The sequence below is a fragment of the Crinia signifera genome, chromosome 5, assembly GCF_055691185.1.
Source record: "Crinia signifera chromosome 5, ASM5569118v1, whole genome shotgun sequence".
NCBI classification, from domain to species: domain Eukaryota; kingdom Metazoa; phylum Chordata; class Amphibia; order Anura; family Myobatrachidae; genus Crinia; species Crinia signifera.
This window is the reverse complement of record NC_139221.1, coordinates 191172236-191188661: the sequence shown is the minus strand read 5'-3', so window position 1 is coordinate 191188661 and position 16426 is coordinate 191172236. Positions and strand designations below refer to the sequence as shown.

The following is a 16426-nucleotide window of genomic DNA, read 5'->3' as shown; positions in this document are numbered from 1 at the left end:
AAGGCCGCAGACACTTCCGACCAGATCAATATCGGAAAATGACTTTACAACCGAATGCCCAATTGGTATCTCCTTTTGGATATAAAACATCAGAATAAACTTTTTGAAGTAGGTCATTCCCTGCAATGCTACAGAGGAATGTGAGATCAATAGATAATAATGCCTATTCATATTTTTACTGCTTGTGACAAGCTTTTGGTAAACAGGAAATCTTACTGGTATTGAAGAATCCAAGTGGGGTTCTATTCATTATTCTCCAAAAGCACAGTAAGTGTAGCATTACACCTATTTTACGACTTTAGCCTGAGCCTAAATTAATATCCTGTCATCATAACTTTGGCTATTTGACTCATTTTTGTGCAATATCCTCATCGCTCATCCATTGCTTCCCAGCTTCAGTTTGACTGACTATACTCTGCCCTTACCTGCTGGAGAAAAGAGATTATACTCTTACACACTTAAACAGAGATGTAAAAAGCTTTCAATAATCTCTAAGCCTTTATCTACATATTTTGAAACTGCAAGTCATGTGACTTTTTTCCATGACTTAAGTGCCCTACCCACGTACCGATGTATGTAAGGAGAGCCTTCTGAGTGATACTGCTTCACTCAGAACCTCAGGTCTCTCCACACACCGCACTGAATAGCACTGTGTGCTAAACAAAGCGTCAGTGCCAGTGTTATCCATTGAGTAAACTGGCCCGAACTGATTAATAATCTGTGTGCAATTTTTGGTAGAGATGGTCAAGAAGAGAAAATCTGGATCCGTTCAGAGCCCATGTTTTGGGAACAACTCCTAGGCCAAAAGTTTCTTATTGATTTTAAATTTTGAAAAACATTAAATTCTAGTAAATTGTGGTGACATGTCTTTTTTAGGGTCCGTTTTGTGGTGTTGTGCTACTGATTGTCCACATGTTTTACAATTGGCAACCACCATCCCTGGTTTTGCCCTTTCAAGATTTATGTCTGGACCACCATCTCGAGGCACCGCTGCAAGAGCCTCTCTGCACCCTAGGGTACCTAAGCACAGTTTGGGAACAACTGCACTAGCGTATTGTGCTCACTGTGTAGCTCAAATATGATAATGATTATTGGTATGACCTAGATTATTTTGTGGACTATTTTACGACTTTAACACAGAACAAAAAAATTGGGAATTCCAAACTTCTTCAGGCGCAACCAGTCCCGCTGTTATTTGGACCGTCAACACTTCACTCTTCGTATGTATGCAGTCTCACCATATGTGTATCCAAAGTTTTAGGAAAACATTTAGATGGGAAACCAACAATTAGGTACAATTCAATGTATTAATGAGTGAATTTTACCACTGGGGTGAGATAGGTGAATAAAGAAAGGCGTACCCTACTCACAGTGTGAATAGCGTAGTAAGTGCACGTAGTGTGTACTTTTATCCTCTGCTTGATTCTCTCTGTCTTCCTCTTCAACTCCAAATAGGGTGTGTATAAAAGAAGAAATAAATAACAAACAGTGGTGCGTGGATCTGTTTACTTTTTAGTGTTTGATATTTGTCACCCTTTGTGACAAGACTGGGACAAGACTATCAGCGTACCTCACTCACCCTGTATACGGGGGAGGCACACACATAAAGGTTTCTTTTCCCTTCAAAATAGGCAAATATAAGTGATAGACAATAAGATGGGAGGGCGTACCCCACTCACGGTAAAAATGGCGGAGTATATGCCCGTAGCAGTTTCTTTTCTTTGTGACTTCCAAATTATTTGCAAGACATGCCTTGAAAAAGGTGTTCTACACCGAAACGCATCGACAGCCAGTGTGGAGTGTGAGCAGCCATCACCTCTTTTGACCCTACATTGGATGTATGTATATTTTATCCGTTTTTATTATTTTTTTTTACAATTTTTTCATGTTTTTATAAATATTTTGTAAGACCGCTGTGGGTCTTGAGGATTGTTTTTGTGGACTCTATGGTATCCTACCATCATGTGGATGGAGGATTTTTAAACCTTCTTGTTTAAATAAATTTTTGAAAAGGAAAAGGAACTGCTTTCAAATTTTTTGCTGATTCTTGCTGAATAGCTGTAAGAGGGAAGGTTGATATTTTCACTCCCCATAAAGAATATTAAGCTGCTTCCTCATCTCTTTTCCTTTTTATACACTGGCCGGATGACTAAATGTGGACCTACCGGTTTATACTATCAACCTGACGCTAAAGAAAACGTTATATGAACATAGAGACTTACATAACCGTAAGTCTGGTATGCCAACATTACTAGAAAAGAAACTGCTACGGGCATATACTCCGCCATTTTTACCGTGAGTGGGGTACGCCCTCCCATCTTATTGTCTATCACTTATATTTGCCTATTTTGAAGGGAAAAGAAACCTTTATGTGCGTACCTACCCTGTATACAGGGTGAGTGAGGTACGCTGATAAATAATCTTGTCCCAGTCTTTTGTCACAAAGGGTGACAAATATCAAACACTAAAAAGTAAACAGATCCACACACCACTGTTTGTTATTTATTTCTTCTTTTATACACACCCTATTTGGAGTTGAAGAGGAAGACAGAGAGAATCAAGCAGAGGATAAAAGTACACGCTACGTGCACTTACTACGCTATTCACACTGTGAGTAGGGTATGCCTTTCTTTATTCACCTATCTCACCCCAGTGGTAAAATTCACTCATTAATACATTGAATTGTACCTTATTGTTGGTTTCCCTTCTAAATGTTTTCCTAAAACTTTGGATACACATATGGTGAGACTGCATACATACGAAGAGTGAAGTGTTGACGGTCCGAATAACAGCGGGACTGGTTGCGTCTCAAGAAGTTTGGAATTCCCAATTTTTTTGTTCTGTGTTATTGTTTAAGTTATTTGGTGATAACTACGGGTTAGTACAAACCAGAGGCAGCAGTGCGCCAAGTAAGGGTCATATCCTAATTCCATATTTCTGTATTTTACGACTTTAGCCTGAGCCTAAATTAATATCCTGTCATCATAACTTTGGCTATTTGACTCCTTTTTGTGCAATATCCTCATGGCTCATCCATTGCCTCCCAGTTTGGCTGACTATACTCTGCCCTTACCTGCTGGAGAAAAGCCCTAAATAAATGTCTTGTTGCATGTGTATTAGAATTTATTTAGAATTTGTCTATATGGAGACCTCAGGAGTACAAGTCCCTGGCTTAATAACTATTCTCATAATTTTCACTCACTACCACACTAGTAGCCTTGTAGTGATCAATTGTGTAAACCACTGGTGCTTTAGACTCTCCACCCTTGTTACTGGCTCAGCTTATACTAGCTAATAGCATTGCATGCATTTATCCTATCTGGTTCTTAACTATGATATGCTACTAAACCAAAGGTCTCAAAGAAAAACAAAAGGTCCCTGCATACAATAGCCATCTGAAATAATATTTAGATTGCCTTTTTTCCGACATCATGTTAATGTTTTTCAAAGATTCTTAAGAAATTGTATACCAGTGGTTGTAAATACTCCTAAATGGAATTTTGTCATTAGCACTAGTTTAGATGGGGAATTCAGTCACTGGGTAGTCAATGTCTAGGTTGACAGTCACTATTTACTATAGTGACTAGGTCGACTAACTCAGGGCTTGACAAATTTCTTTAAAGTCTAGAAGCCAGGATGAAAATGTAGGAGCAGATATATTAATAGGGACCGTGGGTGCGTCCACCAAAAATGTATGCACACTCTAATGACCATTACACATATACCACACGCTGTAATGTCCATTACACATTTATACCAAACATCATAATGCTCATTACACTATACACCACACCCTGTAATGCCTATAACATATAATACCACATGCTGTAATGACATATTATGCCACATAGGTTCCACTTACGTGCTTGTTGCCAATGGAGTTAACATGGTCTGCCAGGGGTAAATGCAAGGTGTACAGAGCTAAGGGCAGGGGAGAGCAGATTTAAGATAGCTGGCCCCCGCACTTACATTTAGCAGGTGCCCTCTCACCAACTGCCGCAATGAAGTAGACGCAGGATTTCTCATGCCTGGGGCAAGGCAGTAATTTGGTGAAACACCCCCCCCCCCCCCAACCATTTTTGAGCCCCCACCTTCCTGGACCCATCCTCTAATAACAAGTACAGGAAACTCTCTAGTGTTAAATACGCAATCAGCAAAGGGGCAGCTGCAGCAGTGCCTTAGCGGCAGTAGGAGGGCTAGGCACCACCACCTGCTGGGAACATGCACAACTACTTGTGCTGCTCAGTCCGCCTGTACTAGATGTGTGGTTCCGCCACCATCAGCTCAGCAGTCTACAGACTGTGCTGTGCCCCGGGCTGCAGTACAGATGGCTGAGCATGGCAGTGGGACCACACATATAGAACAGGCGGGTAGCTGCGGCGATAATCACTAAAGGAGAAAGACACCCTCCTGAGGTCTGCAGCATCAGCAGGCAGGAATTAGTGAGCGCAGGGCAGGGGAAGCCGGCCGCCGCACTTACGCTTAGCAGACTCCCTCTCAGCAAGTGCCACACTGAGGGTACGCTGGGCAGTAGGTAACAGCATGGGCTGCAGGCGGGCGGCTGGAGCCGTGGTGACATCCCTGGCTTCCCACTTTTGAGGACACTCCACGACGTGGAGAGGGGGGGGGGGGGGTGTCAAGCCCTGGACTAACTTATGGTTGACATGGATAAGCTCGACATGCATTTTTTTGTTATGTGTTTTAAAGATGGTTTTTCATACTTTTCTATCCAAGAGTGGGAATATATTAGTGTGGCGAGCTCTACCCCCCAAAGCATGGCGAGTGCAGTGGTACACTTTTATAGTTTCCATGTTGAAGTAGAACCCAAAAAAATGTTGACCTTAGGTATTTCACCCATTTTACTTAATCACTGTCGACCTAAACATTGTCTACCATTTATACCGTAACAGTTTAGATTGGCCTTACTGCCCTTGGCTACTTTATACAACTATAGAACTTCTTACTGTTCTCTGGCCACTATGAGCTTTATGTTCATTCACCTCTTGTCTAAGAATTTCTGTTATGCGTGGGTTACTGTGGTTTGTCCAAGTATGCGTATGTATTCTATATATTTTTGTATTATTTGTTGTTATAATTATTTGATAGCTTAAAATTACTCTTTTGAAAAACAAATGTCAATAGTGAAGCATAGCTGTGATCCATTCACAGCTGGATTATGTAACAAAGCATGACCGGTAACTGATATTGCATCAATAATGTGTTTTATTTTTTGTTAACATTTTATATTTACTGTATTTGAACAGGAATACATGAAGATTATCAGTTACCGTATTATGACCTTGTACCCTCTGACCCATCCGTTGAGGAGATGAGGAAAGTGGTTTGTGACCAGAAACTAAGACCAAACATTCCTAACAGATGGCAAAGTTGTGAAGTAAGTATTAATCTAAAATGAACACCCTTCCCTGGCTTTATTTTAAGGAGGACAGAAAAGAGTGCCTTTTCTTGGTGCACCTAGAGAAATAATACTTAGTAAAACATCACTTTTATTGAGTTCATTTAAAATAGTTGCGAAGATATAAAAAGGACTGGACAACACATAAGACAACAAATAGTGATTTTTAAAAAGGATAAGAATCCTCACCTAGCGGGACCCCACTACCCGTTATCACCGTTATTATTTATAATAGATATAGTGTGGCACGGAAGACTTGTTTATATTACCAAAGTCATGTAATGTGGATAAGTCAGGTTTGTAACTTTATCATATACAATGTATCACAATAGTCCTGAGGCTCACTCAGTGCAGCCACCAGCACGCGCTTGAACACGGATGTGATGCCGTTTCAGCGCTGCTGTTAGGCTTGCTGGAGCCAGTAGTTCCACAACCTGCGTTCCAACCGCAGAGCTGAGTCTGAGGTGTGCCTGTGTGCACTCCCTCGCTCATGTGGATCTAGAACAGGCAGGGACACACACGGCTCTGGCGCCAGAGACCGTGTCAGTGTACTGATTGGGGACCATGTCCAACGGAAACCCCAATGTAGCCAACAACAAATATATATACAGTTTGTAAGTGGGGAGGGGAAAGTGGGGTATTAGATACACTAGGTGTGTAGTTAGTCGAGCGTACGCTTTCGCAAAAAAGCTTCCTCAGCATACCAACCAGTAGTTGGGTGTTGTCTGGCCAGACAGTGGGCTGTATAGAATTCTCCTGTGCACTAAACAGTGTCCTTTTAAAAATGGCCGACATACTGTCGACAGGAAGGATCCAATAATATCTGGATACAATTCAACCAACAGAGGCCACACATTAACAAAATCTTGAGCCATCTTTGTATGCATTTTTATATTGTTTATTCGTAATTTATTTTATTTATATATTTTTTTCTTTTGATGTTTAGTCATTATTAATATATGCCTATTGGTTTTTAATATTGATCAGTATCACTGGCCAGTGAAAATCATATTTGTCTAAATTGTAAAATATATTTTATACATTATTTCTAGCGTGTGTACATGTATTTTTCTTCTTTGTTATCATATTGGGAATTGGCATTTCCTTCCCACGCTGCCTGAACCCTATACGCATAGGAGACACTTTTTTTGAATATCTTTTTATTTTTTTTCTCCTGTACGTATATTGGTATATGTCAACTAACCACTAAGTAGTGGAATTAATAGTACTTTGAGTTAACAGGATTAAGCGCCGGTTTCCATCTTTTAGCAGGATAGCTGTTTGTTTTTGTTGTTGTTTTTTTTGCAATTTCCTATTTTTATAATTGGAGTAAAGGTTTGTATATGTGATATTTTTTTTTATTATTTCTCTATTCTAAACAACTTCAGTGGGATCTCAAACTTACATTCTAGCTTGGCAGAAAACATATTTGACAGCAACATCTTATTAGAAAAAGTAATCATGACTGGTTGTAATTGCAAAACGTAGAACGTAGGCCAGCAACAATTGTAGTTTTTGTATTGTAATTTTGTTTGGGTTTAGTCGTGCTTTCTACTTTGACCAAAAATAACGGAGGATTGCGTTTCCTTAAATTTGCTCAAATGTATACTTTTCAGTAAACGTGTTACTATTTTAGTACATTTATATATTTTTAGACATCATGTTTACAAAAATGCTTATTTGAAGTCCAAAGCAAAATGTAACCATGAGTAAACTACATGCAAAATATTAACTATATTAAATTCAATGGTCCCTTAAATGTATTTTCCTCTATGTATGCTTTGTGCCATTAGGCTTTGTTGGTAATTGCTACAGTATATTTTACTTTGTTATACTGTCAATGTGGTGAATACTATTTTTTTTGTCATGTTCTATGTAATTGTGTATAGTTTACTTTTTTCTTAGGCAGGATTTATGTGATCAAGTTTTGTCAAATACATTTGATAAAAAATTATTTTATTTGTTTCAAGTGCATTTTTTTTCCTTGCCAGGCATTGCGTGTGATGGCCAAGATAATGCGAGAATGTTGGTATGCAAATGGGGCAGCACGGCTTACTGCTTTGCGCATCAAGAAAACCCTTTCACAACTAAGTCAACAAGAAGGAATAAAAATGTAACTACAGTAGTCCTGAACAGAAGCGCATCCATTTTTTTTAAACTGGCTTGCCTGACTGGAAGAAAACTAGTTCTACCTCGTTGAGGGAATAGTCTGGCATTGCTGCCTTTCTGAAACGTCATAGGATAGACTCGAGGCCCATGACATACAGTACATACTGTACAGCAGATAACTTTCCATATATACTGTATGTTGAGATCACCATATTCCCAGGACATTTTAAATGTTTCAAAGAATGGTACAAATTAAACTGCTGGATTTTTCCTCATTTTATACTCCGTACACAGCTTGACTGTATATCCATGCATGACAAACTGCTGGACATTTAAAAACATCTGTCTGTCTTTTTTTATTTTATTTTTTATTTACTTTTTATACATTTTAGTATTGTTCTTTAGCTTAGTTTACCATACCATTTAACAGCCTTTAAGTATTAAAAATACCCAATGCTGTTTTGGAGACATTACTTATGCAAATCAGTTTTTATACAGTACTACACGACATGCCTTCAAAGTAATTGTATTACTGGTAAGTGCCACACTCAGTGTATGTATATGTGTAAAGAATTTATTGTTAACAGTACCTAAGATTTTATGCAACAATTTCTATGATATGCACATAAATTGATATTGGTTACTGAACTAAAAGAAAAAAAGCACCTGTTTCAAAAGACTAAGAAGTGTTTTGTACATTTTCTTGGGGTTGTCTTGAGTGTTTCATATTTCAACATTTCTCCATGTTAAGAGGAGACTGTCTTTGTTCTTGGTGGTAGATGGTTGTCATTGGACAACATGCTACCTATGTGAAATTTGAACTAAGGAAGACTCTCAATGCCTATTGGGGTAGACTGTCATAGATCTGGACTAGCCAGGCTTCAACAGAAGTGTCATAAATGGCAAAAATCTTTCATTATCTTATTGCACTTGACTGATAAATTTAAAGAGCTAATCTTTAAGGCTCCTACACAGAGGTGATTGCAGCGCTAATTCTAAGAGATCTGACTATATTAGAAATTAAGCACACATCGCCCCGTGTACACATCATAGCGATGTTTGTCCCGTGCTTCACCATTGCTTGATGCGGTCAAAATCTAGTGAGAACACTGGTCTGCACAAATCACTCAGCAAACATAGTTGGTGCATCGTATGTGTGCCAGTGATGTGTGCTGAGCAATCTGTGCTTCAGCACAGGGATCCCGCCACCCCGTGTGTATGGGCTTAGATTGTATTGCATTTGTGTTAGTTGCTCCATGCATTTACAGTCAGTATCTGAACACAAACATGTCTGTAGATTTTGATGCCAAGCACAGTTCTGGCAGCTGACCAGAACCCACCCCAAACCCATGACTGATGCTTAGACATAAATCTGTTTTAAGAAAGATGGGTACTCATTTCCTAGCACAGCACCTGCGATCAAGATTGTATCCATCGGGTCCAAAAAAATTGCGTGCATCGCATTCGATGCGATCGACGCGATTTTTACATTGGAATCAATGTGAAATGGTCCCTGAGACCCGATTTTACATTGGCCCCAATGTTAAATGGCCCCCAGACCCCAATTTTTATTGTTTCCCAACCCTGATGGGTCAAATGCCCCCCCCCCCCCCATTGTTAACGCGACCCCACGATCAACGCCAACCCGAAGCGTGGCGAGCGAACCGCCGCCGCTCACCACGCTTCGGGTTGGCGTTAACAATGGGGGGGGGGATTTGTCATGTCAAATACCCATAAGGGTGGCTATACAATGAAAAATCGGGTCCATTGGCCCATTTAACATTGTTCTCTATGTAAAATCGCGTCCATCGCATCCCATGACTTAACTTAAGGCATGCAATGGACGCGATTTTTTAATTGTCGGTGAAAAGGCTAAAAATAGCCCTGAAACGCGTCGGTCACGTCCATCGCATACCTTAAGTTAAGGTATGCGATCACCTGTGACGGGCGCCGTGCTAGGAAATAAGTACCGAAAGATGTGTTTTTTTTTTTTTATGTTGTGTGTTAATAATGTAATATTGCTTTCTATTAAGTTTTGATAAAGGAATGGTATGATCCAAATCTTGAGAGATGCGATTTGTGCATTTACTTATTCATAGTTTGTCCTTCAAACTGTTTAAGTAAGAGCTGTATAAAATTGTTGTCCTTTTTTAAATTTAGGCATTAACCTGATCAGAAGCACACTGGGTTTACAAACCCAAAGCATTCTAAATAAAATCCTTTTATTTTTTTTATTTTTTTTTCTGTCTAGAATCAGAAATCATTCATTAAGGTATTTGTATGTAGATTATATGAAACATGTTTCAAGTGGGCTTTAAATTATGCAAATGATTTGTTTTACGGTGTTAAAATGTTATCACATTTTGGACTTTTCTGATTTCATTGTTTTGGTACACTGTTAAAAGTACATATTGACATTGTGTTATTGCATGTTCTAATGGAAGACCAAAAAGCATATATGCAAACTACTTTCTTTTTAAATTGGTACATTTCAAATACTGAAGTAATTGAAAAAATGTAGATCTGTTTCAGTATTTGATATCCTAAAATATCTAGAGTACCAAATAGGATTTTGTAGTGTGTGTGTGTGTGTGTGTGTGTGTGTGTGTGTATATAAATGCAATTTTCATGTGTGGTTATTATATTGTTTACTAGTTACCTGCCTGTTTTCTTTGTCATCCCTGTTTACAGTATATGACATACATTTTTGCAGCATTTCATATTTTATATTTAATATGTCCAGCCATTTATAATTTAATCTTAATTGCTTGACCATTCATTATAAATTAGTTAAGGAAACAAGAGTATATTTGTTCATCCATTATTTTGCCTAAACAGTATTACTTTATAACATATTGTTTTGTTTGTTCAGTCTATAAAAAAACTTTTTATTTCAAAGCTATTTTGCTAAATATTGTGAATTTCTGATAACTAACATTTTTAAAGAATCTCATTTTGTTATGACTGTAAATATGTTATAGGTGGGGGGTTTGTGTGTTTTTCCCTTTTCTCCCTACATTGTACATGTAGGATTAAAAAAAAAATATATATATATATATACGCTCATGCTTTTGAGATGTATTTTTAACTCAGCGATTCCTAATGTTCCTTAGAACATAAAGCTGCCTTTCCATTTATGGCATTTTCCTGGTAAACCTTTCATTTTAACCCTTTTAGTGCCAACATCGGAAAGATGTGCAAAATATCAACTAAAAATGCCTGCGTTGCTCACATTGTTATATAAATTCAAATAAAAATGTTATATATATATATATATATATATATATATATATATATATATATATATATATATATATATATATATAAAAATGTTTCCTATATTTAAGTAAACATTACAGGTCATTCTGATGACTAAAAATTGTCAATTTTCACAAATATTTTGACAAATTCACTTGACACTCAAAGGGTTAAACAGTAATATATGAAGTAGGGAAGTGCAAGTATCAGGTAGTGTTTGATAGTGAATGCTGCTGCATTTTGTGTACACTTTTTTAAGGTTTTGTAAATTTGTCTTTTTTTTCTAATCTAAAAACCTTTTTTCATAGAAAATCAATATTTTTAGTCCTATACAGTTTTTGTTGTATTTCAGCCTTATTCTACTGACTGACCACCAGTCTACTAACCACCTTGCTCTTTCTTAACACAAGGACCAATTCAAAACCAGTAGCAATTTCCCAAATAAGGAAACTATATAGCAAACCACTTTTTAAAGTTTACAGTACTTGGATACCCCTTAACAATATTCTTTTTGCATAGCAGCATATTAATAGCTAGAAAAGTTAAGATTTTTTAACTTTATATCTATGGCTTGAACTCTTTTGAAATCTTCGTAATACATTCTAGGATCAAATTCTAAAAACATTTTTTAAACCCAGTTTTTATAAAACTCTTATGTTACATGAAATTTTCAGGTTGGCAAAAATAGAGTGTATGTACTCTGGTGACTTTAAAAATACATATTAAATCTCTTGCTGAAAACAAATATACAGGTATACACAATGTCATGAAATTCATTCCATTTAATATTTTTTTTTACTCTCCTTTTTTACATGGTTATATTACATGCATTAAATTATTGTTACTTATTTTAAGCCTTTTATTTTCAAACCAGTTGTATGATGGGACCTGCTTCCTGGACTCTGGTTAAAAAGCCCAATGTATTTTACCTCATTTACATAAATGTTAATGTGCATTCATTTGTTCATGCAATTATTTTCCACAGTTCTAAATTACATTGGTTCCACAGTCCTGTATTTTATATTTGAATATATTTTTCTCATTGCATAATCACTTGCAGTGACCATTGCACAGATTTTCAGCAGTATATTGAAAATCCTTGTGTTAACAATTTTAAATGTTTTCAAATCTTTTCTATTAGTGTCTATTACTTTCACTAACGTGTATGTATAATTTCTGTTTTATTGTATTATATTTGTAGAATGAACACTACAAGTTTCTTGTAAATAGTAAATTAGCTTTGTAAATGTTGAATGCTAACCTATTGTAGAACTGTAGAAGAAATAAAGCAATGCAAGTATTTTTCACATCATACTATTGACATTTGTGTGTGCTCGTGCTTTGTCCCATTAAGGGAATTAAACACGCCTTTTTGTTCAATGTGTAAAGCTGCTTGGACTATAAATTAAAATATAGAAACATAGCTTGGGTACACACTAGAACTAGAAGATATATATATATATATATATATATATATATATATATATATATATATCTATGTCAAGCCTACTGGTTGGTGTGTACTACGTTGTTATAAAGCTATCACATCAGCTGTACAGCACAGTCGATAGGCATTATATCTAAAGCTACATATAGCTGTGTATATGGGGCTAACATTTCTGTATGCTAGACCATAGCCAAATCATGAAAGTGTTCATATGGGTAAATATGCTTTTTAAAACTTTGAGTGCCAAAATCTCTGTGAGAGATGCGCAAAATATCAGCTAAAAATTCCAGTGTTATAAAAATTACAAAATGTGTAAAAAAAAAAAAAAAAAAATTATATTTCCTATAACAGGTAAACCATTACAAGTCATTATGAAGAATAATAAATGTTTGCTTGGCATTTTTTACACCTATTTTAACAAATTTAGATATAAAGGGGAGTATTTTTCAAAGCATTGAGAAAGTGGAGAAAATTAAAGTATTTAATCAGTTACTATTATTTTTCCAAACAGTCCAGTGCAATTGTTGGAAACTGGTTACTCTTTTCTATGACTACTTTCTCCATGCTTTGAAAAAATACCCCCCATATAATTACAAATCTGTTATTTTGTGAAGGAATATAGCTTATTAAAAGTATGTGTAGTACATAGATGTTCATCAATATATTGTCAATCTAAACCGACAATTCCAATGCACTAGTGGATAATTATCTTATTGCAAAGTTCACTGCACTGAAACTTTAAGGAAAGATTATTTAATAAAAAAATAAGTGGAGTTACTCTGGAGTAGCCTCCCGTCAGAGGTTGCATGTACTAGGGTAGAGCATTTTAAAGTGTCATGGGATCAACATTGTTACAAAGAAAGAAGTATCAAATAGGGTTTGGGGTAACAATATGGTTAGCTACAGACTAGATGGGCAAAATGGTTCTTCTCTGCTATCAAATTTAATTTCTAATCTATGTATAGGATGTGTAGAATAAAGAAGTTCCTTTTTTGGTTATGCATACTATATGCAGTTGTCTCTGATGCTCCCTCAGCTCCAAGTAATAAGTTAGCCAAGACAGATGGATACGTTTTTATTAAAGGTCCAAACCAATAATCATATGTATTTAGTCCCTAGCGGACATAAAGGGGTAACCATGTAACACAATAGTAACATAGTATGAAGCAAAGATATATTATTACAATAACAACGAACTGGAAAACAAATGCAAGCACAATCAGCAATCCTGCAACTACACCTATACAATAGTAACCGTTACCATCACACATATGCAGCGCGTCCTAGACCAAGAGACTGTAGTCAAGATCGATCACAGCTTAATGATCTCCTAGCCCAGGGAACAGTAAATCGAAAAACAGCAGGTTTTCTATTGGTCAGGGGGTTCAGCTTTCTGATTGGCTTAGTCCAGATGTACAGTTTTGTCTTTGTTCCATGCTAGTCACCCTGCCCTAGGGGTCCTTCCATAAAGCTGTTTCAAACTGGTTATTATGTCTCCTTTCCATGTGGCAATGCCTTCGTTATTATTATTACTATATTTCATAACCTGCAAATAATACGTGCTACTACTTCCCTTCAAACACCGGAATGCTGCGCATGAGATGCTAAACACACTGATACCAAACAGGAGGTTTTAACAGTTAAACTGTTAAACAGTTAAACTATGTGTAGTGCATTTTTAAGCTAAATGACTATTTATTATTATAATAGTATAAGTATATAAGACTGTGTTACACTATAACTGCCATTAACAAGCGCATATTCTCTTGCTTCCTCTGTGCGCAATTTACATAAATGCGCAAACGCAAATGGCAGCCATAATACTCTAAAGCAAAGGTGGCCAACTAATTAGAGGCAATGAGCCAAAAAGTGTGTTCAGGTAAGACAAAAAGCCGATACCATGCAAAAAAATGGGCGTGGTCAAGTTTCCACAAGGTCACAAAGCAGCACATTTATGCTGTATAAAACCATCTTGTGACAGCTCAGCTTTAAACTAGCAGCACATTTATGCTTTTTTTATTACTTTTTTAAACTAGCAGCACATTTAATGTATTTATAGCACATTGTGACACATTTAAAACACCAAATGAGACATTACTGTATTATTTTTGCAGCACTACCACTAGTGACTAAAATAACTAACAAACCTAGGTAAGAAGCTGGTCCAATAGGGTAAAGCACTGGAGAGAGCAGCATAAACACACCCCTGAGGAGCTGAAATGGCCACTAAAAGGGTCTTCCCTGGCATTGCCTCTTAAAATTGTATACAAGCAAGACGGCTGGGAATGCCAAGGCGGTGGGGGGGGGGGCAGATGGAAGAGCCTATGTTAACAGTGAGCTCAGCGGTGTGTCACCATGGTGATGGGCAGATGGTAGAGTTGACTGTCATGGGTAACAGGCCTCAGCAGGAAGAGCTGACAGCCGCCGTTAACAGAGACCACAGTGATTGTGCGCTACTCCGCTGTGTGCTGGCTCCCAAACCAGCAGCACTGCCCCTTGCCTCCTGACTGTGCCACAGTCAGAGGAGGCAGGGGGCAGTGCTGCGTGTGCAGGAGACGCATCTCATTAAGAAAAGAGCCACATGTGGCTCAAGAGCCACGGGTTGGCCACCCCTGCTCTAAAGTGTGTGTGTAGATGCAATTCAACTTCAACACCGTTCACAGCCATTTAAAGTATGAGTTCTTTTTGATAGTTCGCGAAATCGTCAACAGCAAAATCCTAATATGTATGTTTGGGTTATTGCAGTGGAAAATAAATCAATATGTACTGTAGTAAATGGGATTCTAAACCAGTTTATGGTGGTAAAATATGTCATATAGCAATAGTTTTACATTTAGATTTGTCCAGGACCTTATTCTGACTTGTCCTAGGTACAAAGAGTAGTAGATAAGTGGAATAGCCTCCCAACAGAGGTGGTAGATGCAAATACAGTAGTACAATTTAAACATGCTTGGGATAAGCATATTGATATCCTTACAAAAAAATAAGGATCAAATATGGTTGGAAGTAACATGTTTAAAAAAAAGGGGCAGACTATTCTATGTTTCTGATTTCCCCTGCAGCTCCCCGGGAGGGGGAAGCACGATTAGGCACTTGATGTGCCAAGGTTTGCATATCATAAATCGCATGGATTTATCATATGCAGTCCCCGGGGAGCTGCAGGAGGAGGGAGCCGTGCGGGGGACGGCAGCAGGATGCTGGCTAATTGAGAGCCGAGCAGGGAGAGGCTACAGGCTCTTCAGGCTCCAAACTTACAAGCTTTCCCTGAAAATTCACCTCTTCATGCAAGCTTATCAAATTCCAGAACCAGCCACTTAACCTTCATATGCCGTTCCTTTCCAATCACATCCCACCCCACTGTACAGGCCAAACATATCCTCCTGTCTTTCTTTTTCACATTTTCCATTCTCCTGACCAAACTGCTGGGTCACTGTATCATAGAGCACACAAGTGGTGGATGTTTTGCAATAAAGAATATCTATCCTTGTGTATCGATGCCTATTTCCCCGTAGATTGTAAGTTTGTGAGCAGGGCTTTCATACCTTGATTATCTATAAATACCCAGTTTGTTGTTTCACGGTCTTCTATTGTAAAGCACAATGGAATATGCTGTGCTATACACTGTAAGAAACTGTTAATGAATATAAAAATGTTTTTTCTACGTGTATCTATATCTGTTTGTCTATCTTTCTACATCTGACTGTCTCTGTACCTCTCTCTATCTATGTCTCAGATAGATAGATAGACAGGCTAATAGATTATATTATAGCAAGAAGGTATTATCTTGCTGTATTTAGTGTGGAAGCACATTGGAGGGTACTTGGGCAATACTCACCTTTTCAAACATTGGAGTGCCGGTTGTGTTCCCTCAGTATGAATGTGTGTGTGTGTGATGGGAGAGCAGTGGGGCAGTGGCGGGCTCCATCAGAAAGGGGCACGTGAGCATCTCGTGTGTGCGCACTCCCTTCTGGCAGTGGCTGGTGAATGGTTAAAGGATTGCCACGAGCAGCTTCAATGTGAGCTGCTCCATCTGTATGTTTATACTGTATATTTCTATTCGTGCCTACGCATGTAGCAATTTTTGCCTATTTTCTAAGCGATCCGACTAGGTTTGACTAGATTGCTTAGAAATTAAGCACAAATCGATGTGCACGTAGGGCATATAGCGATAATCATGCACAGTCCCGTGCATCGCT

General features: G+C 37.8%; 1 protein-coding gene across 2 annotated transcripts in view; it reads left to right on the top strand.

The window, feature by feature from the left end:
* TGFBR1 (transforming growth factor beta receptor 1) overlaps positions 1 to 12104 on the top strand; it is a 98528-nt gene extending 86424 nt beyond the window's left edge. For both annotated transcript variants that reach the window (XM_083188352.1, XM_083188353.1), the window contains 2 exons: positions 5265 to 5395; positions 7408 to 12104. In XM_083188352.1, coding sequence (XP_083044478.1) covers positions 5265 to 5395; positions 7408 to 7533 — 257 coding nt within the window. In that variant the 3' untranslated portion in view covers positions 7534 to 12104. The remainder of the gene's footprint in view (positions 1 to 5264; positions 5396 to 7407) is intronic.
* The last annotated feature ends 4322 nt before the right edge of the window (positions 12105 to 16426 follow it).